We start from the raw sequence: 26,317 nt of genomic DNA, 5'->3' as shown, positions 1-26,317 counted from the left end.
GGGAAAAGGAGCAGATAAAAGTAACTTGCTGGAGCCATGCAGAGAGGCTTCCATCAGATAAGCCAGAGTGCCAACTGCTCCATGGCATAATGGGAGTATGGATAAACTCCTAGCCTGTAGCACGAGCCTAGGAGTTTGTTAACATCTCTCCTCATTTCCTTTGTCTCCTGCTGATTTATTTTTGTAGTTTTACCAAAGCTGTTGCAAGGAATGCTGATATATCTCACATAGTGACTGAGCCAGCACCTTAACCTTTCTTTGTGAAATTACAGAACTAGAAAAAACAATAAAATGTATTAATACTGTAGTGGAGATCCCTGTAACAATACCTCCAAAGAAAACAGATAGTATTATTATTTTTAAATTGTTTTTCGTTTGAAAGGCTCTTTATATTTTATTGTAGTTAAATGAATGTGAAAGGTGTGTTCAATTTTTCACCCTGGTTTCCCTATTAATGTTGATGGGTAGGAAGAAATTACACTCATTTGTATTCCTGGACATGATATAAATGAAAAATGAATATTTTATTGCTAATGGCTTTATAAAATGCTATTCAGATATCTCAGCAAATTTAGTATATAATTCTATTGCAAAACATAAAAATAAAAAAAAAGCTCAGCTGAGGGCTCTAAAAATAACCATAATGCAATGCCTAAGTACTAGTACAGCAGCTTTTAACTCCTCTTTTTCTTTGCAAATGGTATCAATTTCTTAAACAGTGTAGCTTGGCCTCCCCAGACTTCACAGAGCTTGAGGCTGAAAAGTGTGTCAAAATGAAGGTTCTCTGTAGAAAAACCCTACAACTTTTTAACATTCACTGTTTGTCCAGCTTCACTGTGTATATCTTTTCGGTAGCAAAGCTAATTGTATGGCAGCTACAGAAGGATTCCTTAAGGCAATTTTGTGTGGATTTTTGAATCGAAATGTGTATATATATTAACCTCTGTACAGACTGAAAGGGATGGATGTTGGCCAAAGAAGGGAGAAAGGTAGAGAATATGGGAATCCTTTCAGGTTCAGAGAGATGGCACAACAGGGCTAGTATTGGCAATGGAATGGGTGGAGGAGTGGGAGAAATGGGAATAGGAGATGCTGTGCAAATAAACTAAGAGGTAAGAAAGAGTAGTCAGTCTTGAAGAAAGTCTTGGGAGTGCTGGCGGATGAGAGGCTGGACATGATCTGGCAATGGGCACTCACAGCCCAGAAAGCCAGAAATATCCTGGGCTGCATCCAAAGCAGCGTGGGCAGCAGGGGAGGGAGGGGATTCTGCCCCTCTGCTCTGGTGAGGCCCCACCTGCAGGGCTGCATCAGCTCTGGGGCCCCAGCACACGAAGATCTTGTTTAGCACTGGAGTGTAGAGAGGGAGAACAAGGGGAGCTGGAAGGACTGTGGAGAGCTTACTGCAGCTGGGGTAGTTTCTACTGAACCTTCTGACAGGGTGGGAGTTGAAGTTCCTGTTGTGCCTTACCCTTAAATCCTTCCCTTAAGAATGAAAGCTGTTGTGTCAAGGTGGGAATTCAGCATACCATGTTTTTACAAAATCAAGGAATTTTTGTTCCGCCTTGACCAACTCCACTGTGGAATCTGTTTGTTAAACTAAAAAGTGGGCTTAGTATTCTAGAAACTGTCTGTGGTAATCAGAATTTCTACATTTCAGAAGATGAAATATTGCCACATATATATGCCACATAAATTCAACTTTCAAAAGTCATTACTATTGGAAACACTGTGAAACAAGTAACATAGCATAACTCGCTAATTTTTAGCTTTTACTTCTATCAACATTATACAGAAGTGCTGCAACCATGAAAAACAAATTTCAAATTGTAAAATGTCACTTGTTTCTTTTCATGTAGTGTGAAGAAAACACCCAGCCTGTCTTCCTTGATTTAGTAGCAGATACATACAGATGTTTAAAATGTTTCCTTTAAGCTGTTATTGGGTAATTCAAGATAGTTTTGAGAATGAAGCTACTGCATCTAAATAAGTTAAAATACCCTGTCAGGAGTGGTTCCATACTAAAATTGTAAAAACCCTTCTGAGAACTGATGAAGAAGTGAGAATAATTGCAATCACAACATTTAGGAAGTGCAAAATAGCTTGTTAAAACCTCAATGAAATGCATAGCAATTGAAGGCATCTGAATCTTTTTTGGGAATCACAGAAAAATAAAACATAGCCTCAGATTAAAACACAGTTGTGAAGCTCTGGCAGAGTTCTCCATGGTGCTTACAAAGTAAAATAAACTTAGAAAACAACTGGACAATTTAGCAGAAAATTATTAATGAAAGTCAGGTTGGTTTCATTGTGTTCAGATTAAAAAAATAAATTGTGTCAATATTATAAAACATTGCCCTCATTTAGGTGAAAGCACTGTAAGTCAGCGAAACTGTAGTCAGTTAACTGATCAAAATATTGGAGGATATACCACCTATGTATCCCTATGTACTTATGGGCAAAGGAATATACTGGACAGTAAAGCATGTGCAGTTTTTGGATGTGAGTTTGGTGTATGTTAAAATGTGTGCCTTCAAGAAAGATACTCATTAATAGCAATTACAAATAGATTTTTGTCTTGAAGGAATCATGTCTTTGGTAGACAAAAAAAAAGACATTACATTGGCTGTAAGGAGATGACAAACGTCTTTCAGAGCTTCATGGAGAACAGTGAATTGTGAGCATAGGAATTGTGCTGAAACCGGCACCTAAATCCATGTCTGGCTTCAACAGTGGCCATCTTTGGGTACTTCAGAGGAACTTAAGAGAACAAACTAGTTTGGAGCATTTTTTTCCCTAACCATCAAGACAGTTGCTTCCCTATATCCAGCAGCAAATAAATGCGTATTCTGTTTATACTTTCATCCTCTTTAATGTAACAGTAGGTGCATTTATTATTTGTATTGATATCTGGTCCTTTTAAATTCCACCTTTTATCTTGGTCCCAGTATGCTATATTAGGTAATGATGCGTAACATGCCTGTGTGTGTAAGGGAGGGAGAGGAGTCAATTCTCTGATTTGACCTTTCTCAGTTTAATTGATTAGCTGTGTTCTAAGTGCTTTATCTGGATGTGCAGGAAAACAGTGGATCTCTATGCAGGGAAGCTGTAGAAGTTTGAGAGAGCCCAGAGGTTCTCTGCTGATGGCTTCTTCTTTGAGTGGATGCCGACCAGACATTTTCTTTCACATTCAGATTATGGCTGTGGTGTGGAGTATCAGGTAGGTACTGTGAGTGCCGTGATGCCAGCTTTGGAGAAAGAAAGTGTCTTTGTGACTAGAGTTAAAAAAACCCCACACTGAACCTACTGTGAGAGACAACCATCTTTTTTTCTACAAAGCTGAAAGCAGTTTGAGAAAAAAAAAAGTGTACATTTGAAAGATCTCCTGCAAGGAAAGAAAAGCAATTGAAATAGACAGCCTGCAGATTAAAATCCCTGGAGAGCACTTGGTTCTCTCAATTGCCTGCTGAAAGAGCAGAAAAAGCTGATTTTATATGATATTATTAGGGAGGAATATACAATAACAAAATGTCAAGGCTGGATAGTATAGTCAATGAAGTATGAAAGAAACAATAGAAACTGAGGAGGGGGTAGAGTTTTGCTTAAGGAAATCGGTTCTCCACTGTGTTGTCAACAAAGCATTTGCATCTGTGAAAGCAACCCCCTGGTTTTCATTAGGATAAAAATATGACTGGAGTTGCATTTAATATCATGTGTCATGGTAGCAGTCCCAACTGAGAGAGTGACAGCCACTGATGATCCCGCAGGTCTTCTCTCAAAGAGATGTTAACCCCAAAGTCATTGTCCAAATTAGTTTTGAAATTAGATTCTGCTTGCAATAGAAGTGAAGAGGATTTTTGGAGATTAACTTGCAGTGAATTTGCTGTTGGGAAGGTAGAAATGGTTTTCTCCTACATATTAATGGACCCTTCATGTAACCTCTCTGTAGCAGGAAGGTGTCTGACAAGGAAACTTGCGTCTCTGTTTATTACAAGTTTTGTAGAGGAAAGCAGGGAGAAAAGACAGACTGGGAGGATGAGCAAGATATAATTCAGGTGAAAATAAAGAGCAGGAAGGAAGATATATTTGGTGTTAAATAAATGCGTTAGTTATTAAATAACCTATATGTCAGTGTCTATTGTAAGAAATGTGATTTCCTGTGCTTATAAAACCAGACTTTTTTTCCCCAATTTGTATGCACTGAGTTGTAAACCAGCAACCTCCCATTCTCAATAGTTCATCTTTCTACTTTGTTTACAAATTTCAAAACCTGTATCAAGGTGTTGTCCTTGTCCTAGCTACCAACTTATTTTTATGCTAAGAAATTTCATTGCCATTTTAGAAACTGAAAACTAGATAAAAATAGTAATTTGTGCTTTGTGTTTTGGTGTTCTTACACTTTTGCAATTAATATAAAGAGAGATAGGTGACTTAGTAAATGTAAATATATGAGTAAATTAAGTTTATATTAAATATAAAACAGTGTGAAAATATAGTCTGAGTCTAATCTATTTAAAACAGAGTAGCCCTTCAACAAACCATGTACTCTTTATGTTACTTGCTGGTTATGGGCTTTATAATTCATTTAGCCTTATTAGAAGGTTGAAAGAGCATCTTTTCAGCTATTTTTCCAAGTGGAAATAAATAACAGTCAACAAAATATTCTTCGTACTAACCCCTCCTTGGTGGAAGAAAAATTTTTAGATTTAAGAGACTCCCTGAAAACTCAGACTCTTCTGAAAAAAAAAAAACAACCCCAAAATAAAAATCAAACAGTACTGAAGGTACAAATACTGCTAAGTGACAGATCAGTATCTTATCTTTTATGAGGTGGAATTTCCCAACTTCCCCAGGTGATTGGCTTTGCTTAGATTGAGCGAGGAATCAGGACTAATCTGTGTGCCTGTATACTAATTGCTGATTGAGAATCAGTAGCTAATTGAACCACTGAAACCTTCCCTGGCCGTCTGTACCTCATGGAGCATAAAAAGAGGTAGCAAGACACAGTAGCAGCTGTAATTTATGCTTCACCCCTGCAATGGGAGCTACAATAACTCAGGTCAGATGCAAGACCCTCACAGCCTTCCTAGCTGTGGGAGCAGCAAGCTCCAGGCAAATACTGGAAAATAATACTTAAATGTCTCAGCTGTTAATTGCATGCATTAGTAATTAGTAAGATATTTAGCTGTATTTTCTAAGGAAGGAGATGTGACATGGGTTTATAAATAACCACCTGAATTGTATCCATGGATATTACAAAACACATTTTAAGGAGGCTCTCCGTTCTTAATGAGAGCGATGGGAGATGTTGGGGGACGTTACTCAAACCTGATAGAGGGTGGGAGGTGAAAGCTTTTATTGTGTGTCTACTATTTCTTTAATCTAAACCAATTTTCATTTTTCTGGCCTCAGTTGTTTATAGAAAATTTATTTGCTGGAAGTATATGTATGAGCAAACCTCTTCATGACATTAAATAATGCAGAAATTACAGAAATCAGAGCACTCCAAAAGTGTGTAGGAGAGCATTGCACACCCTGGATGAATAACTGGATGATTCTGTCTTTGTTTTTAACCTCCCTTCATAGCTTTGAGCAAATCACTTTCCCTTCTTTTTCACTTCCATGGATAAAATGGGATAATGATATTTAAGTACAATATTTCATAAAAATACTGTGCAGACCCATTAATAAATCCATTTGCAGGTCTTTGATTACCCTCAGTATATCAAAATGTCACTACTGAGCTTGCTGACTGCACTTATTTAATTTCCTAGTTCTGCTCAACTTCTAGATTATAAAATTATATTTTCTGACATAACTTATGATACAACTAAAACTATCACTCTGAAAGTCACTTCAGCACTCATCTGCTACCTCTTAGACAAAGCTATAAAGTACACAGATTGTCTTTTCTTCAGTTATTATAAAGATTTATTGGCTCTCTAGCTCTAATATCCACTGAAGGTTTTCTCTGTCAGTATTAACTCCTTAGATCAATGAATTGTGATACTGGTCTCTGAGGAGTCAGTGTCTGCCAGCTACCATTGCAGTGTTTACCCCTGTTGAAAAGCAGTTGTAGCAAATTAAAATTGGCTTCTGTTGGTGGATGGTCCCTATTTTATGGCACAATTAATGAAGGCTGACAGATAGGCCACTTCCTAAAGAACGTCAGATTAAAGGCAAGGGTTTGTAGCAAGAAAAATCTGAATTTATGCGGTGAATCTGCTTTCATTTATAGAAGAGTTGCTGAAGACTGGAAGATGACTCTTCAAAAGAAGGAGTCCTTTTCAAAGGAGTGTGTTTTTAACACTGTGCACAGACCTTATCTTCTTTGTTGCTGGAGAACCACTGACTACATTCTCTCATCTGCTGTTAGACAGTTTACATTGTTATGTAGGTTTATGAAATGTTCTGCTTTGAGGAAGGTAGAGACAAGTGGAATAAAATAAAACCAAACCTGTACTTACTGTAAAACAGCTCTAGAAACAGGTGCTTTCACTTCCATCTAGCTCAAATGATGAGAATTGGTCCTCAAACAGGATCCTGACCTTGGATCTCCAAAATGGATGTAGCAATGGGAAAAGCTTGTTCTATTGGACTTGTTTTCTCCCTTTGTCTCATTATCAGGATACTTCCTGATCACAGTTTTAACATTGCTCTCCAAGGATAAATGATTAGCGTGGCCTGTCAGTGACTCCAAGGTACTTTTTCAACTGCACAGTAAGGATGATATATATTTAGACTGATTCTAGAAATTAGAATAAAACTTAGTGTTGATCTTTGCAATCATGGAAGATTTATTGACAAAATTCTAATAATGTCATTTTTCTGGATATTAGCAGCCTGTTCCAAACAAAAAAAAAAAAAGGCCTAAAAGCACGGAGAGAAATGCTCACAGGGTTTGTTTTTTTTTTTTGGCATGGGCAAGATGGTAGTTTTCCAAACTGTTGTTCTGAGAAATACTTGAATTGCTTGGTATTCAGACATTTTGAAAATGTAGTTTAGGTGATTAAAGCTGTGCAAATTTTCTGCCCGCTGGTAAACTGAGAGGCTTCCAGTGGCACATGGAAAAGGCTCAGTCAACAAAACCCAGCTGTGCATTTTGTGCATAAAAAACACACATTAAAATGATAGTTGCACAGCAAAGTACTGCAAAATCAGATGTCCTAATTTTTGCCTAATATTTTGAATTAAGATACAAATTATGTTTATTTAGCATTTGCAATGAGTTACACCATGTAATTATAGCCTCATGGTCTAGCATCTTCTGGTTAATTTATAACTAAAACCTATCCAGTTTATTCTGGTCTTGAAGTGAGTGGCTGCTTTTATGAGAACACAATTGGTTTAGACAACATCAAATAAAAAGTCCCCATTGAGTAAATTCCTCACAGTGATTTTTTTTTTAATATGTATGGGGAGCTTTAGACTGCAAAGTGTGGTTATATAAACACACCGCAGAGAGCAAATTTAAGTGGGGAGTGTGGTGTTGTTTGAAATTCTTAGTATATTGCTTCAGGAATGCAAGCTATCAACATCTTTCATAGCAGTGATTAGTTTGTAAGGGTTTGGGGTTTTTAATAGCTTGAGAAACAACCCTTTTGGTGCTGTCTCACTCAGTCCTCCACTATAATAAACTGTGTTAGTGCCGCTGGGTTTAATTAATTTACACAGGCACAGATAGTGCTCTGCTTTCCTTAGAGAGGAAAATTACTGAAGGTGTTGGAGGAGCCACTGAGAATATGTATATGTGGACAGCTTTAGGCTCTCCTGCCTATGCTCCTGTCTGGCCAGACTCAAAATAATGTCAGTCCAGAGGCCATGTAGTTGTAGTGCCCCTCCTGACACACCCCCCACCCCCAACAGCCCTTCTGTTTCAGGCATGGTGCCACAGCAGCATGACATTGGACCTGGGCTGGCTCCTGTACACTCATCATGGAAGAGCAGATGTTTTTCTGAGGCCATCCTCTGCATGTGCCCTGCGGTGTTTTGTGACAACACGAGCATCATCCTCAGGGCTGTTAAACCTTCCATGGATTCCAGCTATCCCTGAACAATGTGCAGCTCATGCTTTGAAGGTTTTCCTAGTGATGCTGTTTCAGTGCTTAAAGATGGGTCTGTCCTGCACACTTCTAATTGCAAATTAGGGCACTTGATTTGGTTTGGAAATCAGATGCTTGATTTTTTTTTTTTGCTATTCTATGTAAATTAAAAGGTGAATGGTCTTCTGCTGAGCTGCTGGCATTTGAGGCAAAACATTCCCACAGAAGTGTCCAGTTTTGTCTGCTATCTGTGTTTAATGTAGAACAGCTAAGTTTCACTTCATTTTATAAATATACTGGACAGTTTTCTTGATGATCAGGTGCAGGAGTCCGAGTTCAAATTTGTAGTGTTTCTGAATACAATGGATTCTGCAGAGATACTGGCTTTCTGACAAGCTGCAATCTCGCTTTATTCCTCAGCATCATCTCTGTGTTCCGTTACCTGTCTCTTTCTTAGGATATAATTAGCATGGCCCCCTTCTTTTTCATTTACTTGCATCTCTATTATTTAGCAAGTAGCTGTTGTCTTTTCTTTCAGCTATGGTGTAACTGAGAGGTATCTAATTTAACTCACATTTTCTCAGTGGCTGTTGACGTAGAAGTCTCTGTGCCCTGTTTTGGGTTTGACACAGGGATTTGGTACCAAAAATGTTGTCTTTTTTCATCCCTGACCAGTTGGCTGAGTAAAATGCAGTGTCTCTCCATAAGCATCTTCTGATCAATAAAATGTTAGAAATTACTGGGTGGAGCAGTGTGCTTCACTTGCAGAATTTGGGTTTATCAAAGGACTTAGAGTAGATTCATAGCGATGCAAAACCAGGTATCGGATTAGCCAAGTGCACAAGTTGAATTTATGAGATCATTCTGCGTTGCAGTGCTACATTGTGAAAAGGAATGCACTACCAGGCCATGCAAACTTGTTGATATTTTTTAAATTCTTAATTTCTGTTTTATTAGTGGTCATGTTGGATTTTTTTTTTTTTTTTTTAGCACTTGGGGAATTTTTTTCCCCAAGAGGTAGCATTATTCTAGTTTTCTCCAGAACAGCTGTGATATTGTTTATATATGTTTTTGAAATCCAGGTTTTGTTGTTCTATTATTATTACCATTCTGTATTGTTAAAAGTCACACACTTTTAATATCTGTCACATCTGTGAAAATAATGACCTTGCTAACCAGCAAGTTACTGAAATATGATTTGGAGAGAATGGGGTTCTAGGTCAATCTTTCAAGCATTTTGAATTGACAGATTCATTGAAGCATACTGAATTGTTTTTATTTATAACTTTGGTCTTCACTGTTTCTTTTCTTGTATTAGTGCTTGTTTGTAACGTACATTGACTCGTGTGAACAGGATCTTTTTTTAAACATTGAATGTAATATTTTCCTCTGATATATTGCTTTCATGTTAATATTTCCTTCTAAATATACTGTTGAGCCATCCCGAAAATAATTTTATGTCATACTTTCTTTTGACATGAATAAGTTTTTCTATATGAACAAACATGAACAGCATGTTTGTGTACTTGTGCATGTGTTTCAGTCTTTGAATGGGGAGTTAATTCAAAATAAAATGCAAGTACTTACCTATTAGTGAAATACTTGAACTAATTACAAGCAAATAAAGTACAGGTTGCAGTTGTCAGTCAAATTCTGTTGGATTTCCAGTGCTGTTTTCAAGCTCTTTCATCCCTCCCTCTTCCAAAATGTAGAAAAGTTGTCCATAGAAGTTGATTGGAAATGCAAACTCCTGTGTGCTTTTCTTTCAGAGTACAGACATGAGCCCAGCTGGCAGCACAGCCTCCCTCCCTGTCAGCCCCCTTCCTGAGGAGCCACTGTTTTTCAAGGTACAGTTAATTCACTTAATTATAAATATTGTCTATTAATCTTGGCTTATCATGTTATCTGCTGTATTGTGAAGTGCTTATTGTTGCTTCTTCCTTTTCGTCAAATTACTGTGATGTCAGCAGATGTTCTGTGTATATACCATGCAATTTCCAAGAAATACCTAGAATACAATGTTGGTTTTGAATAGTTTTCCAGCAGACTACAGCTGTGAACTGTTATTTGTAAGACTGCTCTTTTATCCATCCTCCATTTGGATATGTGCATTTCTGTATAAGTGTGTGTCATCAACAGACCTCTCTTTATTTTGTATTTCAAGTGTATCTTTGAAAAAACAATGGTTAGTTTCTCCAAAGACATAGGAGACATTAAAGGTCTGTCAAAGAACAGTTTTGGCATAAGTCCAGTGTAAGCCACAGGCCTGGCATTTTAGTTAATAATAAATGTTGGGACAATGTCCACAACTTCATGAGGTTTAACCTGTGAGGAGTGAGTTGCCATATGTCACATTTTCAGCTGACACCATGATATCTATCCTGGGGACACAGAATAGCCTTAGGCAGATCCTCTTGGAAGAGGTCTCCTGAGGCCACCCAGGTACTCAGAGCAGTGCTGGCATCATCTAGCAAAGAGGTCACCTTGCCAGTTGTTCCCTTAGATAAGGAAGAGGGAATTTGAATTTCCAGCCCCATTTATTCAATTGGGTGTCAAAATATGGACTAGGTTACACTTGCAGAAATAGATTTTTTAAAATTTTCCCTCTCCCAAGTAAGTTTCCACCTTCTGTGTGCATACAATCAGTTGCCTCGCTTGAATTTTAGCTTTGTGATGATGCTAAGTTAAAGCTGAGTAACTGGAATTAATGAAGTTTGATGATGCAAAGTTTGTGTCTCTCCTGCATGTTCTTCCAGCACAGAAAATAACAGTGTCCTTCTAACCTGGCCAAGCCCAGAAAAGAAACTGCTTTTTTTTCCCCCCCATATTTTCAGTGTCTGTGCAACAGTTGTATAACCAGCCAGTTGATTCTTGCTATTAGAAGGGTTGAGGACTGTGCTTGCTCAGTTGTTTCATCAGTGGAGGTACAGATGCGATATCAGTGGTCAGCTATTCACTGATTCTTATGCCTCTTTTGGGATTTTATGCTTTTAAGACCCATCGCTCAGTCAGATTTGGCTGAAATTGGGTAGATACTAGGGTAGACATTTTTATTTTTTTGGAACACCACTTTAAATACACATTGAAGTCTGCTCAGCATTCTAAGTCAGATCCAGTAGTTGAATCTCCCCGTGCCTGGAGAACCACTAAGATATTAGGCTTAGAAAGAAATGGGCTGCTCAGCTCAGCTAAAGGTGTAAGAGCTAAGAAAATCTAACTTCTTAATTTTCATGCTGAGGTAATCAAACATTGCTCTGTTTGCATTGGGGCACTGACAAGTACACTGTAGTGCCTTTATTTTTTAAAGAAATGGTGTTCCTATAACCCAAAATGGGTTGTAAATTACTTATTTGAAGTGGAATAGTTGCTCTAATAAAACAATAAAGATGTTTTTCATATTAAAGGTCTAGTAGAAAAATAGGGCAGAGAGAATTACTTAATCTTTCATTTTCAGTCAATTTTCAAACCAGGAAACATTTTCCTTTGCAGTTCAAGTAAAATGAATGGAGTTCAGACCAGGAAAAAGTTAAGTGCATTTTACAGCATTTAGTAGAAATAAAAATAATATAAAATGTTACAGTTTCTGTTATTTCTCCTTGGCTCACTCCAAGAGAGAGCACTGTTGTTCCAGTTGTAATGTCAATGACTGGTTTTACAAGCCATAATCCTCTGTGAATACTGTCAGTCAATAATATTGGCTTTTGATGATGGGATGGTGCATTTCCCTTGGCAACATGATAATAACCTTTCCCACATCCTTGCTGTAGAGAAGGAGATTGAAAAGGAAATTCCATTCTGTGGTTCAGAAAGCGCAGGTGTAAGGAAGCAGGGCCCTATCAATTGCCTCTCTTTGGGACAGTTGAAGATCTCTGAGCTAATGAGCTTTTATATTAGACTGTGAAATGAAACCAAGCCTGGGTTCTCAATCATACATGGTTTTATACCAAGAAAGAGAAGCGTCCTTCCTTGGATTTTAACGATTTTCCTTCAAAAGAAACTCGGCGTTTCTGTGTAAGGAAAGAATACAAATCCTGTCACCATATTCTTCTTGTATATCCAACTTCACCAAAGCAGATGCCTGTCATTTTTAGTCCCACAGGATATGTGCTGGGAAAATATGGAGACCCTAAGCTAGTACAAAACCATTTTAAGATTTTGAATTTAATCTAATGAAAGTTAGAAACCAGATTTCCCTGGAAGTACTTTTTAAGTTGATCTCACCTCTGCTAACACCAACCTCAGCTACCATTCTCCCAATAAATTGCACATGCTATGACTTGTAGCAGAAAGGTCCAAATCATATAAGACCCTGCTCAGGAGTGTTTGGAGCAAGATATTTTCCAGTGCAGCAAGGGATAGTCCACCTGAGTCCATCAAATGCCATTACTTTAACTGAGGCATTGTGCTTTACTTATATCAAGACAGTACCTTTAAAAGCGTATCACCGATACCCAATGAAAGGAGTACAAAACAATTGGGTAAGAAATAAAGGTAGCCAACTCCAGAGCTGTTGAATCCTAAAAGCAGCCATGAGAAAATTACCAGATAAACATACAGTTAATGCCGTTTAGCAACCATTCTTCCATAAGTGCTGTAAATAGTAGATTTGGTTTTCCTTGAGGAAAGGGGCAACTTTGCACAGCAGCCAGTACAGCCAATTTTCTGTGTGGCTTTGGGTTCCTTCTCCCTGGGGAGTTAGCAACACACAGATGTTCAGAGCAGTCTTCCTTAGCTGTGCTCTTCAAAATCTTAGAAAAAATCCTGTTCAGCCCTGTACACAGACACTTTGGCAAAATGTTTCTACAACAATTTTTGATAAAGCCGTCATAGGCATTTCTTTTTAATGAGGGTTATTTTCAGCTTACAATCCTCTGCTGTTTTCCATGTGTTTAGAAAAAGAAGATCTTTTCCTATACTGTAGAAAAAGTTTATTTCTCCTCTCAGAAAAGAACATATTGTTGGTGGTTTTGCACTTAAACTTTCAAGTAGGTAGGATCTTCTTTTGAAGAGAAGTTTTTTCTTCTGTCCCTTTATAATATTTCTTGAAGAATTAGGTCTTTGTCTTGTGGGAAAAAGTTATGTCACAATTGAAATATTCCAAACCCAAGAATTTGGAATATAATGGAGTAGAACAGTATTTGTCATGCAACCTTAAGGGTTATTATCTGTTATAATAGCAAAACTGTAGCTGGCTCAAATGTGAGTGACTTTTAATTATGAGTACTTACATCTGCTCTCATTAGCTGGAATTAAAAATAATCCTGCCTTTCATTTAGAAGATAAGTGAAGGAGTGGGTATTTCTAAAAGGTCAACTTAGCAAGCAATGTCTCATCCATTTTTTTAGAACCTGTTCTTTTCTCCTACTCATTATCCTGTGCTTTATTATAATAGTATTTTATTATTTTAAAATTATTCTAAAATATAGTGACAGTCTTTTAAGAAGAGATCTATGACAGCCATTTGGTACTTCAAATATCTAATATTAGCTAATTATACATTATTTGTTGTAATGAGCATCAGTCTCACTGGTTATTAGTCACAGCCAAGTTGTAAATAATAACCATAATAGCAATTTATTGTAGAGATGTTTAATTGTGTCTCAATTCTGATTAATCTCGACCATGCTTTACTAATTGGCATTAAATGAAAGAAAAAAAATCCTCCATTATTTCCTTTCTCCTTCGAGGGAGCTGAGAATTTCCTTCAGTATTTATTATCCTACTGTGTTCTGATTTCTGTAATTAATACCCTTGATGCAAATTCCTTCAGTAAGAAAACAGAAGTGCCAGGTCAAGTAGCAAAAGCTGACAGTCCTCAGTAGAGTTACCACTGCTGTAGGTCTAGTAAAGTGTAATCTGTACTAAATTATGTCTATTCTTAGAGGTATACTATTCATCCTGCAGCTCTACAGGCTCTGGAAATGCAAATCAGTGCAGTTCATGAATGGGCATGAGCTCTGGCAGCTCCTGACGTTTGTGCCTAGAATTAGCAAGAGATAAATTATCCATTTGGTCTGTAATCATAGTTTAATTTTACTGCAGATATTTGGAATAATCAATATGAAAGGCACATTAATGACTGCTGTTTAGCCCAGGGAACACATCTTTCAGAGTGGGGCTTTGTATTTCTAGGTGTAGAATGAGATATTTTCTTGATTTACTCAGCAGTGATGACAGCAAGCTGGGCCTGTAGCTCCAAAAGCTTCCTATGCTAGTTGACACAGCCAGCTTATTTACCCACTCTACCTTAAATGCATTAATTTGGATATTTTAAGTATTTGCTGACACTTCCTTAAAGGAAGTTTTTAATTTGTTGCTTTGTGTTCAAAATAGACTTTGAAATCGTCACACAGACCTTGTGACCCCATGGCAGATGGAACAGGCTAGGGCTCAGTGATGATCTCCAGTGGGCTGGAGGCCTCAGTGGCTCTTGTCTCTCTCTTTCCACCCTCCAGCTCAATTTCTGCTTCTGCTGAGAAGCATCTGAAGCCTCTGTAGTTTTGGCTTTTTTGTTTGTTTTGGAGATGTCTTTGATATTTTAGTAAAGTGAGTAGAGTTGTAGAAGTATGACTCACACAACCCCACCTTTACTCCTCTGCTGCCTCAGTCTCCATTCTATTTTAGACCAGTCTGTCACCATTCTTCAGTGGTTCAATTGATTCCTCCCACTCTTAATTGTTCTCTCCCATGTCAGTATTTCCTTTCTTTATGACTCCTGTGCTGGTATAGCACAGACTTTTAAAAGCCACATCCTCACAGCAGCTTTCTACCTTTGGTGCAAGCCTTCCATTTTGTCATTTCTCAAAAAGATTTATACATCTGATTTGTTTCACAGTCTTTATCATCATAGGATATGAGATCTTGAACAGCACTGAATTTGTTCTGAAGGGAGGAGTGTGAAATAGGTATTGTGGGCCCTGTTACAAGAAGCTTCTGTGCATTTATTCACTGTCTTTTCCTTTTTCTCAGTAACTCTGTGCACATTTTTCGTAAGAAAAAGAGCTCTGCCAGCAAGTCTGTCTGAATAGAACCACATCACTTTTGAACATTTTTTTTTATTGTGGGGAGTGTAGGTACAACATTGGTAGTTTCACAGTATCACTGATATATTTACTAAATACTAAGATATTTACTAATGACTAAAAGGATCAACAATGAGACTGGGAACTACACATGTATTGTTTGATTTCTTTCCGCCTCTATGCCTTGATCATAGTTCTCTTTCTTTCCAAATTTTATGTACATGTATTTTTAGTGTATTCTCCTTGGTTTTACTGAAGCTTTCATCACAGGTTCACCACTAGTTCAAAATTAAAATTCGTATCTTAGGCAAAACTGATGCTTTAAACGCTATAAATTCAGTCATCTACTCAATGAGCCACATATAGGAAAATTATTAATGTATGTCTTAGTAAAATCTTCAAAAGCAACCAGAAACACAAATGATGCTTCAAGAAAAGCATGCAGAAGGATCATAACTACTTTTTTTTTCAGTTAATAGGGTTTCCAGCAAAACTTAACATTTTATGTAATCCGCACTGCAAGGGTAAATATTGGGTTTTTTCAGGTTCCTTCCCTCAGGCAGGCACAGGCTCACACAATGAATTCTGATGCATACCTACAAAGTAAGCTTTTCCTGCTGAGTGCTCTATATCCAAGATTTAAAAGTCATAAAACTTGTAACATTATAGGTTGCTGACAAGATTTTATCACTAAGACTATGAAAAAAGATTGTCTTGAAACTCCATGGGAGGATTCTGATACACCCAGCAAGAGCACTTAAAGTGCTAATCTAATCATCTCGATACAGACAGTAAATCCTCCTAATTTCTCTTGTCATGGGACTGATAGGCATAAGGATATCTGGGGCTGTGTTGAGGAATCCATTGAGTGCAGGCAACTCGGGGTGGAGCTGCAGGTTCAGCTCTGGGGGGCAGGATAGGAGCCTGAGCCCCAGGCTGGAAGCAGAACAAAGGTCCCAGGTGCCTGTGGTCCTGCCAGGGGACTGGACACTCAGGAGCTGATGATTCCAGACTTGCCTGCACTCACTTAGACTGGGAGGGTGTAAAAGCCCAGGATTTTTTTTGTTTGGGACTGCTCCTCGGAGGCACCAGCTGGAGCTGTGATTTGTTATTTTGTTACTGCACCTTGATTAAATTGTATTAAGGATCATTGGAAGTCTGAGACTGCTCAGGGAAACCTGGTGTGGCTGTGTGAGTGTGGAGGGTGTAGCTACAAAAGGTCACAAGTCCCAGCTCAGGTGCTGCCAGAGGGGCTCCTGGATGGTCAGACAGGGAAGTTTCCTTATCAGGCATTTGTAAAATATGGTACATGGGTTTTTTGTTTGTTGGGCTTTTTTTTTTTTCCCTGTTTGTTTTTGGGTTATTTGGTTGGTTTTTTTTAGTGAGCAGATTCATTATAAAGATTTTGGAATAAAATTTCATCTAAATCAGTGGCACAGTGCCCACTGACTATAGTGACATGTGCCATCAGACAGTGGATGGCATGAATTATTTCAGAGGCATCAATTACTTTAGAAGTGAAAATGTTCATCTGTGTTGACCATTTTATCCCCATCAATTATTTTAAAGGTGAAAATGTAAATCCATTTTGACCATTCCAATCCAAGAGTACTTTCTTCAATTGTTGGAAATGAGATAAAATTCAAGTGGTTTCATCAATTATGTTGAATATAGTGAAAATGTAGAACTGTTTGCAATGCAGGAGTTTATTAAATAATAATTATTCATGTCCAGCATGTGTTACAGCAATGAATGTTTTCTTCCTAGGATAAATTAAACAAACTGGGGACTTGAAAATGGGTTTTGTACATTTCAGATGTGTATTGTCACTGTAGCAGGTCCTCTCTCTCCCTCTTTGGACAAGGACTGCTGTTTTTTCATCCAGAAAGCCTTTGAAAGTCATAGGTGTGGAAACTTGACATGTTTTTGGCAAGAAGTTTTGACTTAGTGAAATTAATGATTTTAAATGGAAAACATCTGATCCTTGACTCTTCTATTAGAACATGTATAAACAACTTTCCCAGTACTGAGTAATGTTAATGACCCAGCCATGTGTTTTCAAACGTAATCCATTACAGTAAGAAATTGAGGGTTGGCATTTTGAAATCCTTATTGAGTTAAATGTCTCAAAAGTATGACACTAAAAATAACTGACTTTGGAAATGTTCACTGAGAGTTTAAAGAGGCAGATATTTTTGTGAGCAATTTAGACAATCATTAACTGAAATTAAAGGCAAGATCTAATTGCTGACACATAGACACCTTGTGCAACTTCTGGAAGCTTTATCCTGCCTTTCCTCTGGCTAACTTTCTAGCAGAGCCAGTTATTGGCAGGTGATGAAAGCTATTGTGCTGTAGTTTGATTTTTCTTGTCTCCCTGTTTTCTTTTCCATTTAAGTTTGTGACTTGGTCGTGATCTATCTCTTGGTAAGTTATAAACTCCTTTGTGAGAGCCATTTGTTTATAATGAGCTGTTTAGTTTTACTGAGGAATGTAGCATGTCTGGGAGGCTTTGATGGCCTGATGCAATGGTGACTTAGATTGTTAGGTAAGGTTTTCTGAAGTGCTGTTCCTGTTTCACCAACCTTTGCATTGTTGTATTACATTAAAGCTGATTCTGTGTGAAAAAAAATAAATTTCTCCCTGTATTTAAAGATTATAACATCATTATGGTAGTACTGGGGTAAATTTCTTGGTTTTGAAAGGATTAGTATACTCTGATTTTAAGCCATAGCATGTGCATTCAGTTTATTCTCTGCCCTACTCCTTGCTCCTGGTATAGTTCAATACTTTGATTATTGGTAGTGAAATATATTTGTATACTTAAAGTAACTTTTTAGTGCCTTACAATTTTTTTTAAGAACCATGAAGTTTCTTCCATTTTTTGGCACACTTTTTTTAAAAACAGGACAGGTAAAAGGATATCTTTGTTGATTGAAATTTTCTCAAATGTGGCTGTATGAATGTGCTCTTAATAGCAGTCCAGAAAAGTTATGTCTCTTCATGTGTATAGAATAGGAAATGTATTTATTCAGACTTCTTCATTTAGCAGAGATTTTAATAAGAGTCCTGAAAGTCATTGGGGATAGAGACAATGGAAAGTGTCAATTTTAATTATTTTTAAAATGTTGGAAACTCAGTCTTAAGGCTGTGGGCTTGTTGCATTGTTGTCATGGGGAGCACCTATAAGAAAATACCTACTGTGAGTATCTCACAGATAACGTTGACAATTTAAGAAAAACTTCTAAGTTTTAGACTATTTAAATTTTCAAAATATTTCTTAATAAATGGATGAAGACATGATTCACTTAAAAATTTTGTTTAAAAAAAATGGTCTAAAGGAAAAAGAACATGACCTTTGTGGTTGAAGGAGTTGATAATGGGAGGGGGGAAGCACATAAACAGACTTAATCACTTTATTTTGTCCTAGTGAATAATGATGTAAATGTTCAGCAGATTGTTTTTTAGATTTGATATTTTCAAGCCGGGCTGAATGCTATATATGAGAAGGAACACCAAATTTTTAATTTAAATAAGATTTGTTAAGCATTTCAAACTGGTACAACTATGTAGTACACTGATAGCTTTGTGATAATTGTATCATTAGAGTTAGCATCTATCATTAGAGTTCTGAAAGATTAAATTAAGATTAAGGAGGGTGCAGTGGAAAAAAGTTTTCTTTAGGTGCATATCTGATTACCTTTTGTTGTAATCATTACGTTTGTGGATGTTGTCAGTAACCAAGAAAGAAATGAACAAGTACGCCTGATTGTTGTTTATTTTGGGGTTTTCTGCACAGTTTCACATTTAAGTGAAAGGGAGAAGCACATCATCCTCCACATAACTGTATGAAGTAATATTTATTTCTGGTTCTTCAAATAAGTTGCCAGTTTATTTCAGTACGTCAGTAAAAAGAGGTAAAGTTTGGGGGGGGGATGTTTATCTACAGCTGAACCAAGGGAAAATTTCAGAATGAAGATGAAAGGGTTTTTACAAACAACAGGAAACAAAGATGTTTCCTGAAGTTTTCTGTTTACTGTTCATTAAAATACCTACAGCCTTACCATTTTCCTAGGCTGATATGTCTGCATCAAATTTAAAATGCTTAGGAAACATAGACTAACTGGAAATCTGCAGGGGATAATAATATATCGTAGAAAAACAGCTGCAATGGAAACCAAGAAAAAAGAGAAATAAGAAAACTGGTGACAGTGAAATTTAAAATAAAGTAGTTAGTTTGGCATGCCCATGTTACAGAATGTAGGAGATTCACAAACACAAATTAAAAATTTTTTACTACTTTGAAAGAAAAAGTTTAAAGATATTAAATATTGCTTTTATTCTGGTATTGCAGATGTGAAGTAGGATGAAGTTGGCATATGGTGTAAGAGGGGAACTTGGGCTATTCAGTTGACTTACTGATATTTCTCAGGGATTGTTTGGATTCCTCTCGGTCAGTTTTCTTTGATCAAATCTTCAATCTCTTTGGATAGAAATGTTCCTGCAGTTGGAAGCTTAATGGGCTGGGGCTGGTGTCTTTGTGCAGGCAGTTCTGGGTTTGCTGCTTTGTCCATGGTGAGCTCTGCTCACTGAGCAGCACTGGAAGGAGGGACTTTGTCCAACCTGACCACTTAAATGACAGTTGTCACATCAATGCAGAATTAAATTTGAACAAGAAACAGTTTTCCTGTACCATGGAAATTCCAAATATTTCAGGACACTCTTGAGCCAGGTATGAAACAAGCAGATCATAATCTGTGTCATTTGGTCACCCCAGCTCTAAGCAGCAAAGCCTTTAGCTGTGATAGTGTTTGTCAGGATTAGAAATGGCCAGAATGGTACTTATGGCTTCTTATATCTTCATTATTTTGCTTTATGCTTTGCTGTATTCTTGAGGATCATCTTTCAATTGCGCGTTTGTGTATTTGAAATCTATTGCCATGTTTATAAACATTTTGAATGAATGATATGTATATATATGGGCTTTTAAGTTATGAATTCTTTAAGCCTTTTGCTTCAGTCTCCTTTTCTGAATGTTTTTATCTTCTTTCCTTCCATGACCACAGAATGGTTGATTCCAGTACTCTTCATTTTCATAATTATCCTTAGTGATGTGTGAGGATGAATGCAAATTTGTTAGCAGAATGATAATTCCTTATCATAACAAGGAAAAAACCCACAGAAAAAGCTGTCCATAAATTAAGTCAGCATTATATTGAGTCTAATCTGTTTTATAAAGCGTTGTGCACCTCTTAGACAGAAAAAGGTCCTTAGAGTAAATGAAATTAATTGGGGAAAAATTAACAAATGTTATGAAGCTGTCATTTTTTATGTATCAGTACCACAGCCATATAAATGCTACTCACATGTTAACTAGATGTCTTCAGCATGCAAATTTGATGGGACTGATCATCATAAATATTAATTAACTCTGAGGTGCAGAGGCTTTTGCAAGCACTAATCGCTGTAACACTCCTATAGGGTGGAAAGGTGTTATCTTTCTTTCACAGAAAGAAGCTTGAGCTGTTTGTATTGGTGATCCTGCCTGCTGCCCCGGTCTCGGGCTGGGGAGGTGATCCTGCTTTTCCTGGCTTCAATTTCCAGTTGTTAGTAATTCCTCACTGACCTGTGTCTTACTCAAAGACCTAATATTGCTACTCAGAAGAATTCTGGAACTCCTTTGCTGCCACACTGGGAAGTGAAGCCCACTCTACAAACAGATTTCCCCATTCACAGTCCGGTGAAGGGAAAGATAACTTCTCTTTAAATAAAGAAGTGGCATCTGAGGAATATTTATTATGTTTTAAGATAGCTTTCATTTCATTACAGCATTAAACAGAAAAGTGATGGGTATTGTGTGATGCTTCAGTCCTCTGCAGTATAATGAACTTTTTTTTGCTTATAGGAATGGAAAGATAACATGAAAAATAGTTTGTATATACAAACACACAAATACACACTATATTATTTGTTGGGAAATGTAGAGTGTTAACTACTCCTTTGTATAGTTCTTTATTTTCTATCTCAAGAGTCCTTCTCAACTCATAAGAAAATTAATTTTTTTTCTGTTTTATGGTTTTTTTCCCCATTGGGTGTCTGTACCCCAAGGGCTTTAAGTGTGGAAACATCAAGAGCAGAGTAAGAAACTTTAGTGGCTCTTCTGGCACAAGGAGATGAGTTCTAAGTGTCCATCATTATTCAGTCCCTCTTCTCATGAATTCATACATTTATTTTGTGGCTTATGGAAATGATAATTACTTGTACATAAGAAAGTCCTGCACACCTTTATGAATCATTCAAAGCAACAGTGCAAGCAGGCTTTGTGGATGCAGTTACTTTGAATGAGTATTCCCAGAAGGGTCCAAAAAGGCAAAACTGAATCTAAGCAAGTGCTTCCCTCACCAGGGAAGAGTTTTAATTTAAATTGGCTTATGATGGGGATTTAAAGGACATCAAATGTTGTTCTGTTATGCATCTACATTTGACTGCCCAATTGCAGCAGCTTCATCCCTTCAGGGTCTATTGGCAGTTTAAAAAAATAACTAAATGTGAGGATGTGAACTGGAGTGCAGCTGGTGATATTGTCAGGTGCCTTTGTGCCTCTGACTGTGGGTGGTTTGTCACAAGAAAGGTAAGAAAGGTGACTGCTAGCAAAGGTGTGGCAGTGTGAGCCTAATGGCAGAGAAAGAAGTAGTCAAGAAACAATCACTTGATTTAAAGAAAAGGTCAGAAGCAAATTAAGCACCTGCTCTGTGTTTGTGGTGATTTTGGAGGCTCTTTTGTGCCACAGGTTTGGGCCTTATTTATTTCACCCAGCAGGAGTGAAAGGGAGTCTGAGCCCTGCAGTTCCAGGCTTTCTGAGATGTCCAGTTAAAAATGGGTGAATGGCTGGACAGATGGATGGATAATGTCAGATGGACCATGCCACTTGTCTCCCTGTTAATGAAGAATTGACTCTTCCTCAGATCCATTCCAAAGCATCCTGTGTGCACACAGAGGACTGACCTATAGTTCAGTCCAGTGACTGAAGTATTAATTGAAACTACCATTCTAATCAACGTGACTAATATTCTCCTTTGTACCTGCATTAGTCTAATGCCAGAATAACATGGAAGAGATACTTGTAACCTGCCTTTTCTACATTCCAAAACTTAAGTGCTGCCAGGGAAATTAATCAAAGGGTTCATTTGAAAAGATTTCCCCTACATAAACTGTGCTGTGTTGCTCTTTGTAATTTTCAACCCTACCAGGCCTTATCAGTTTTGGGGTTTTGTGGTTTTCTTTTCCAGTTGAGATGTAGTTTTCATAAAATGAAATTAAGCTTAAGAATGGCTAAAGGAACAGGAGTTAAGGAAGTTTTGTTCCTTTAAATGAATCAGGTAACACCTTCATTTCTTGGTATGTGGCTGTCAAAAGGATGGAAGAAACCCACCTGACTGTCACACTGTGATTCATGCAACATTATGCTGTGGAGCAGAACAGAGCATTTAGCAGCAAAACCAAAAATGTTTACAACAAAGATGTTTAAAAAACTGGGCAGTTGTTCAATCAAAAGAAGCCATCTTTCTTTGCCCTGTAAGAGTTCAGTTTATCAAGCTGCTCTTTCCGTCTGGTTGCATGATAATCTCTTTTTTGTTGTTGTTGTTTATTTCCTTTCTTAAATAACAGCACATTCATAATTTTGTCTTCTTGAGTCATTTTTGTCTCTGTGATATCAACTCTTACAAAACAATGCTACTGCATAAAATATCACATAGCTAACACCAGAAAAATCTCTCCTCTATAAATGTTTTACCTAAGAGAGAGGTTCAAATGCAGTCTGTGATGTGACAGTTAACGTTAATCCTGTTTTTAAATAAAAATCCTTCTGTGTTACATGATGAGAAACCCTGCTGATATGAATAGAGGATTCTTCTTGTGCCATTGCAAAAAGATGAGCATCGTGGGAAATTTTACTGTGTCAAACAAGCTTCTTGTAGATTGACTCTTTCACAGTCCTTTAGGCAATTGAATTTTGACAAGTAAGGATTTGGAAGCTTGTTGGGATTTTTACAGTGAGCTGAATGTATTTCCTACTGTGATTAGGAAATGCAGCAGCACAGCTTTGTCCCCAGTGGTGTTATTAGGAGCCTCTTGCGGATTAGGTTGATTGCCCCTTGTTACTCTGTTGATCAAAAAGAACTTTCTCAATGCTCTTGGAAAATGGTGATAACCTTTTCTGATATTAAATCCAGTTGGCATCAAAATTAGTGTTTACAGGTATCATGGTGATATAAAAAAATGTAATTTAAAGAAACACAGAAATTGCTGACGCTTACTTAAGCTAGAGCTTTAACTGTAAATTTATTTAAAAGCACTATAAGAGTCTAATTGGTAAAATGACTACAAAATAGTTTTTAAAAGATCTGGACTCCTAGTCACCTACCTAAGAGTATGACAATGTTGCAACCTTAGCAGAATGATTGACTTGTAAGGATAATATTGTTTGCATGACAGCTGTCCTCTCCCTGAGTCTGTGTAACACTGGATTCTTGGTATTTGAACAAGGATCCAGTTTTTTAAAAGGCCCATGCAGTTTTCTCACAGAGGTGGAATATTGCTGCTTTCTTTGTTTAATTTTAGAGTTGTGTGGAAAATGCTGTGAACACATAAATATGAAAATATGAGAGGATCATGGATCAATTATAATTTCAACGGAGAAGATTTGGTAATACAGAATAGAATTTGCTAATCCAAGTTGACCTTGTTTTAACAAAAGAAAGTTGTTCAAAGAAGGGATGGAAAATGCATCTGTGTAGCAGATGACCTACAGAATGAATTGTATGCTTGTCAATCTTTACTAAATGTGTGACATTCTTAAGAGTATTCAAAAAAGCACTGCAACAGTGTATGTACAGTGCAGATAGGCTGCCACACTCTGTTGTGCAGACATGAAGTTGTTGGGTGGCTTTCTCAAGGTCATAAACTCCCCCAGGAGGTGTGAACCTCCCTGGTTCTTTGCTATAACAAGTTTATTATTATTTTTTCAATTAAGAAGATCTTGAGGTTTTTCTAATTTAAAGTAAAAACAATGACCAGGGAAGAGTACAGCATGGATCTGTGACTTTAATAAAAAGCTTGTCAGTGACAAATCCAGATCTCATGATCTTCCACTTTGTTACCTGGTGCTTCTCTGGCTTAATCTCTTTTCAAACTCAGTATAGTGGTAGACTTCCAGACGTAGTCACATTCCAGCCTTGCTTCTCTTTTGCCATCACATTTGTATGAGAGATCTCTGTTTTGGTTATACTCTGCTTGCTTGCATACAGATGGGAAATGAGCTGAGGTTGAGGAAAGGGCAGTGAGACCTGGTCTCTTGGCACAGAACCTGCTGATTCTGATTAATTATTAATTGCTCTATAAGATCAAAGTTACTTGCGCTACATTTTTGTAATTAGTTTAATAAAAACAAAACCAAAAGCGAGCCAAGCCCAAAAACCATGACAACTTTTCTCCTTGTGTGACAAGCTAGAGCAAAATTATCTGAGTGAAACAGCTTTCAGTAAACCTGTGGGTGACCATGGTCTGGTCTGATCAAGAACATATAAGCATACAGCTTCAACTAGAATATGCTCCCACTGGAAGGATAACCAGTGGAAAATCAAAGGTGCCTGGAATGAGGGTGGAGTTTCTTGGATGGCGGTGGTTTGGTACATAGAGAAGCTCCACAAGACTTACCCAAGACGTGTTACAGGCAATAGGACTGAAACAGAGAATTTAATTTTTCATGACTACGTGCTGGTTTTGGCTGGGGTATAGTTAATTTTCTTCCCAGGGGCTGTATTTTGGATTTGTGCTGAACACAGGGTGGATAATATAGGGGTGTTTGTGTTATTGCTGAGCAGGACTTACAGCCAAGGCCTTTTCTGGTTTTTGTACTGGCAGGGAATTTAGGGGTGTGTGGGAGATGGGAGGAGAAAGAGCCAGGCCAGGTGACCCAAACTGACCAAAGGGATATTCCAGACCATGTGACATCATGCTCAGTGTGTAGAGTGGGGGGAAAGGAGAACAGGGAGAAAATTTGGAGTGATGCTGTTTATCTTCCTAAATAACTGTTACCTGTGATGGGACCCTGATGTCCTGGAGGAGGCTGAACACCTGCATTGGAAGCACTGAATGAATTCCTTGTTTTTCTTTGCCTCTGTGTGTGGTTTTTGCTTTTCCTATAAAATGGGTGTTTTTTTCAACCCACGAGTTTTATAGCTTTTACCCTTGTGATCCTCTCTTTGGTCCTGCTGGGGAGGGACTGAGTGAGTGACTCTTTGGTTGCTGGCTGGCATAAATCCAGCAACACACACATTGCTCTTGTCACAGAGAAAATTCAATTTAATAATAGAATATAGAAGGTAGTGGAGTGCTATGGGAGATGCTGAAGCCAGGTAGAACAAGATAACTCCCATGGCAAGGGGGCAGCTGAGGAGTGACTGTAGTTCTCTTCAGTTATCCCTAAAAACTCAAAAATTTCCTCTAAAAGTTTCTTGGAAATGTGTATGTTTTTGTTTTAATCCTAGCAGATCTTCTGAGCTGTGAGAGTTAAAGACCATTTAGACTTCATGGAGTTTTAAGAAAGTTTCATATAAAGTGCATTTAATAAAAGGTTTACTAGCAGGCTCCCTGGGGAATTGATTTCACCCTGATACCTACCCACCCACAGATACAGGTGTACATTTCTTACAGACATACTTATTGTAAACATGCTGTCAATTTCTAGGTTGCTTTTTTCTTTTTTAATTATAGCTGCTGTTTTTCACAGCTGCATCTGTGTAGCTCTCAACAGCAGCCTACTCATCCTCTTTCTCCTTTGTTTCGTGAGAAAAAAAGGCATTAAAAGAAAGTAGGAGGAAAAGTAAATCAAATGCCAATCAAAGGCTCTTATCAAGAGCCCCAGGAGAAGAGAGGGTTGAATCTACCTGTGATTATCCAAAAAGAATACTGGATTTTCTTTCTCCTTCTGGATGTACAAAAGGCAGAAGTTGAAGGGGTGAGAATTTCCATTTGTGAATTACAAAAATGGGTTTAAATTGCAACTAGTGCAAGCTTTGTGCTATATTAGTAGTTTATTTATAGAGAAAGATGGCTTTGGGTTTAAGGTACAAAATTGAAAATCGGAGGATACGGATCTTCTGGCCCAGAAACAGCATATCTTCCTGGGGGAAATAATGTAGGCGATTTAAATTCTATCTGCAGAACTGCCAGAGTACATTTTTTCCTTTTAGT

The 26,317-nt window shown here is 37.6% G+C and overlaps 1 protein-coding gene across 2 annotated transcripts in view; it reads left to right on the top strand.

The window, feature by feature from the left end:
- Positions 1-26,317, top strand: part of CCSER1 (coiled-coil serine rich protein 1) — a 608,728-nt gene that overhangs the window by 286,949 nt on the left and 295,462 nt on the right. For both annotated transcript variants that reach the window (XM_030947275.1, XM_030947274.1), the window contains exon 7: positions 9,809-9,886. In XM_030947275.1, coding sequence (XP_030803135.1) covers positions 9,809-9,886 — 78 coding nt within the window. The remainder of the gene's footprint in view (positions 1-9,808; positions 9,887-26,317) is intronic.

The sequence above is a fragment of the Camarhynchus parvulus genome, chromosome 4 (genome assembly GCF_901933205.1).
Source record: "Camarhynchus parvulus chromosome 4, STF_HiC, whole genome shotgun sequence".
NCBI lineage: Eukaryota > Metazoa > Chordata > Aves > Passeriformes > Thraupidae > Camarhynchus > Camarhynchus parvulus.
The sequence above is the reverse complement of the archived record's forward strand: the minus strand, read 5'-3'. Positions and strand labels throughout refer to the sequence as shown.